The sequence below is a fragment of the Megalops cyprinoides genome, chromosome 3, assembly GCF_013368585.1.
Source record: "Megalops cyprinoides isolate fMegCyp1 chromosome 3, fMegCyp1.pri, whole genome shotgun sequence".
In the NCBI taxonomy this organism is placed as follows: Eukaryota; Metazoa; Chordata; class Actinopteri; order Elopiformes; family Megalopidae; genus Megalops; species Megalops cyprinoides.
In genome coordinates this window covers 54,235,469-54,240,468 of record NC_050585.1, presented here as the reverse complement: position 1 = coordinate 54,240,468, position 5,000 = coordinate 54,235,469, and the positions used below count along the sequence as shown (strand labels likewise).

General features: G+C 53.5%; 1 protein-coding gene across 1 annotated transcript in view; it reads right to left on the bottom strand.

Annotated features, from left to right (window-relative positions):
• The window catches only part of LOC118774040 (rho GTPase-activating protein 6-like), a 19,573-nt gene that overhangs the window by 5,611 nt on the left and 8,962 nt on the right, over nucleotides 1-5,000 (bottom strand). The window contains exon 4 of the mRNA XM_036523147.1: nucleotides 1,111-1,355. Coding sequence (XP_036379040.1) covers nucleotides 1,111-1,355 — 245 coding nt within the window. The remainder of the gene's footprint in view (nucleotides 1-1,110; nucleotides 1,356-5,000) is intronic.

The window sequence follows — 5,000 nt, the reverse complement described above, 5'->3', positions numbered from 1 at the left end:
GTGGTCAGCGTGTTGCGATACGCGCTTAACTGGCCGAAGAGGCAGAGAGGGAATGTGCTTTTGGCTGCACGACCACTGAACAAGATAACAGTCTGGCATTTCTTACTGTCCAGGGGGTTTTCAGGAAGTCTAACCACGCCAATCACACTGGAGATCTCACAGTAAGCAAAACATTTATACAGAATTAGAAAATATTAATATTGGAAGGTCATGGTGGCATGGCTGTTGGTCTTCTGAATCAACAGCTTTGCTGCATAAATAAATAACAGAAACTGAAACAAAACTGCAACAAACATTGAGCCGAAACAGAACATGATATTAATAACCATAACAACAGATCTTAAAACCTGCAAATCTTTAGCTAATCTGAGGATGTGGGCAGAGACAGACCTGGTTATTGCCCTGCTTTGGACATGTTTGTCCTCGCTGTTTAATGGCAGAGAAAATAGACCTGTATCTCTACCAGATTAAAAAAAAAATTAAAATCATTTTGTCTTTTTGGAAGCATTATTTGATTTTTTTGACCCTGCTCATAGGACGCACCCAGTTTGCATAGCTTCAAATATATTTACTGTATAAACAGCTACAGCAGGCGCCGCTGTGATCCTAATACACTTTCCTCACAGTGCTGACAGTGTGAATTCCACATACATTCAATCTGTCCAGGAAGGATCAATCAAAGATTTAAACGGGCTGTTTTACTGAGAATAGAACCTACGCTGTCCTTGTGAGGTAATCTTTTATATTAACAAAAACCCATAAATTCCATGGTGATGACCAATTTTGTATGCTGAATGTTTGCTATGATGATGTTTGGTGGAAAGTGTGCTCTGATTCACACACTGGAAGCCCTGGAGCACACTCTCAATCATACGCACACGAAGAACTGACCCACCTGGTTTAATAGAGGTTAGTATATATTCATGTGCGTGTGCATATATTTATGTATGTAATTGAGTATGTATTAGACTGGCCAGGCTCCACCTGTTTCATTTCCCCTAGGGGTAGGTGAGGAACAGGGGGCAGAGACTCAGTCTGGGGGTGTGTCTATAACAGGGGGCGGGGACTCACAGTCAGGGGGTGGGCCTAAGACAGGCAGCGGGGACATACCCTGCGGTGGGTCCTGGATTTCTTGTCCAGCGGGGTTTGGGGTGAGAGAGGGGGCGCGCTTTGTGGGGAGGGGGCCTTGCTGTTGCCGTGGAGATGCTGCTTCTCAGCGCGGAAGCGCAGCACGCTGGCCTCCAGCTCCAGGCAGTCTCTGCGGCTCTCCCTCAGAGCATCCTGCCGCTGTTTCTGCGCGCAGTCGTTAGCGATCACCTGCGCCAGGGGGATGCCAAAGGCCTTGGGAGCCGTCTCTGAAGAGGGAGGAAAACACAGCGGAATACTTCATTTACATTAAACATTAACGTATGCAATTCAAATTTCCTTTGGTTACTCACAAGGACACAAAAATATCACAGGGTCCTGATTGCCTATACACACACACTCACATGAAAAACAATAAAATATATTTTGTTTACTGTGCAACACCACAATACAATAATACAAAATGTCTTCTGTAGCGCAAGCTCAGCAGAGCATCTCCTCTTGGGCAATAGAACATCAGAAACTAGTGCAGCACTTCTGAGCTGAGACATCCTCACTCATCTCAGACCACTGATTTACTCAGGGTAAAACTGCAGAAGGAGAGACATCCTCACTCATCTCAGACCACTGCTTTACTCAGGGCTAAAACTGCAGAAGGAGAGACATCCTCACTCATCTCAGACCACTGCTTTACTCAGGGTAAAACTGCAGAAGGGGAGACATCCTCACTCATCTCAGACCACTGATTTACTCAGGGTAAAACTGCAGAAGGAGAGACATCCTCACTCATCTCAGACCACTGCTTTACTCAGGGCTAAAACTGCAGAAGGAGAGACATCCTCACTCATCTCAGACCACTCCTCTACTCAGGGCTAAAACTGCAGAAGGAGAGACATCCTCACTCATCTCAGACCACTGCTTTACTCAGGGCTAAAACTGCAGAAGGAGAGACATCCTCACTCATCTCAGACCACTGCTTTACTCAGGGCTAAAACTGCAGAAGGGGAGACATCCTCACTCATCTCAGACCACTCCTCTACTCAGGGTAAAACTGCAGAAGGGATGAACAATGTGAGTGGAACCTAAGACATGTGGCCGGATGTCAATCTTTGAAAGTATTTTAAACTGTTTTAAGAATATTATAAGGTTTTTCTGAAATACTTGTTTTCAGTAGCCTGCACTGAGAGACTGAGAACCAGCACACAGGTGGTGCTCATTTTGGAGGGTCCTCTTCCTGACACCTGTCAACAGTTGATACAGATAAGTGTCCATTGTGCTCTGTATTTTCCTGATTTACTGATTGCTTGATTCAGTGGATTCACACCTCCTAACAGGAGAAAGGCCAGCTTGGCCACAGCGGCTCTGTGTTAGCTGCTCTCCTGTGTGTAGAGAGGGTTAAACTCTCTCAGCTGCTCTCTGCGACAGACACCCAGGCGCACGGTCAAACGTCCACGCCGATGTTTAACCTAATTTCACTGCTGGCCGAGGGACAGGGGTAGAGGTTAAGGCCTGATCCTATTACTCCCCCACGGGTACACAGCTAAGCCTCTTAAACTGCACATCTCCTGGTTACTAAGTCTGAGACGAGCAGGACGACAACACCACCCAACCATCACCCCCACCGTCCCACTCACACCACCCAACCATCACCCCCACCATCCCACTCACACCACCCAACCATCACCCCCACCATCCCACTCACACCACCCAACCATCACCCCCACCATCCCACTCACACCACCCAACCATCACCCCCACCATCCCACTCACACCACCCAACCATCACCCCCACTGCCCCACTCACACCACCCAACCATCACCCCCACCATCCCACTCACACCACCCAACCATCACCCCCACCGTCCCACTCACACCACCCAACCATCACCCCCACCGTCCCACTCACACCACCCAACCATCACCCCCACCATCCCACTCACACCACCCAACCATCACCCCCACCGTCCCACTCACACCACCCAACCATCACCCCCACCATCCCACTCACACCACCCAACCATCACCCCCACTTCCCCCACCATATCACTCACACCACCCAACCATCACCCCCACCATCCCACTCACACCACCCAACCATCACCCCCACCATCCCACTCACACCACCCAACCATCACCCCCACCATCCCACTCACACCACCCAACCATCACCCCCACCATCCCACTCACACCACCCAACCATCACCCCCACCATCCCACTCACACCACCCAACCATCACCCCCACCATCCCACTCACACCACCCAACCATCACCCCCACCATCCCACTCACACCACCCAACCATCACCCCCACCATCCCACTCACACCACCCAACCATCACCCCCACCATATCACTCACACCACCCAACCATCACCCCCACCGTCCCACTCACACCACCCAACCATCACCCCCACCATCCCACTCACACCACCCAACCATCACCCCCACCGTCCCACTCACACCACCCAACCATCACCCCCACCATCCCACTCACACCACCAAACCATCACCCCCACTGCCCCACTCACACCACCCAACCATCACCCCCACTTCCCCCACCATATCACTCACACCACCCAACCATCACCCCACCATCCCACTCACACCACCAAACCATCACCCCCACCATCCCACTCACACCACCCAACCATCACCCCCACCATCCCACTCACACCACCCAACCATCACCCCCACCATCCCACTCACACCACCCAACCATCACCCCCACCATCCCACTCACACCACCCAACCATCACCCCCACCATCCCACTCACACCACCAAACCATCACCCCCACCGTCCCACTCACACCACCCAACCATCACCCCCACCATCCCACTCACGCCACCCAACCATCACCCCCACCATCCCACTCACACCACCCAACCATCACCCCCACCATCCCACTCACACCACCCAACCATCACCCCCACCGTCCCACTCACACCACCCAACCATCACCCCCACCGTCCCACTCACACCACCCAACCATCACCCCTACCGTCCCACTCACACCACCCAACCATCACCCCCACCGTCCCACTCACACCACCCAACCATCACCCCCACCATCCCACTCACACCACCCAACCATCACCCCCACCATCCCACTCACACCACCCAACCATCACCCCCACTGCCCCACTCACACCACCCAACCATCACCCCCACCATCCCACTCACACCACCCAACCATCACCCCCACCATCCCACTCACACCACCCAACCATCACCCCCACTTCCCCCACCATATCACTCACACCACCCAACCATCACCCTTACCGTCCCACTCACACCACCCAACCATCACCCCCACCGTCCCACTCACACCACCCAACCATCACCCTTACCGTCCCACTCACACCACCCAACCATCACCCCCACCGTCCCACTCACACCACCCAACCATCACCCCCACTGCCCCACTCACACCACCCAACCATCACCCCCACTTCCCCCACCATATCACTCACACCACCCAACCATCACCCTTACCGTCCCACTCACACCACCCAACCATCACCCCCACCGTCCCACTCACACCACCCAACCATCACCCCCACCGTCCCACTCACACCACCCAACCATCACCCCCACTTCCCCCACTGTCCCACTCACACCACCCAACCATCACCCCCACCGTCCCACTCACACCACCCAACCATCACCCCCACCATCCCACTCACACCACCCAACCATCACCCCCACCGTCCCACTCACACCACCCAACCATCACCCCTACCGTCCCACTCACACCACCCAACCATCACCCCCACCGTCCCACTCACACCACCCAACCATCACCCCCACTGCCCCACTCACACCACCCAACCATCACCCCCACCATATCACTCACACCACCCAACCATGACCCCCACCATATCACTCACACCACCCAACCATGACCCCCACCATA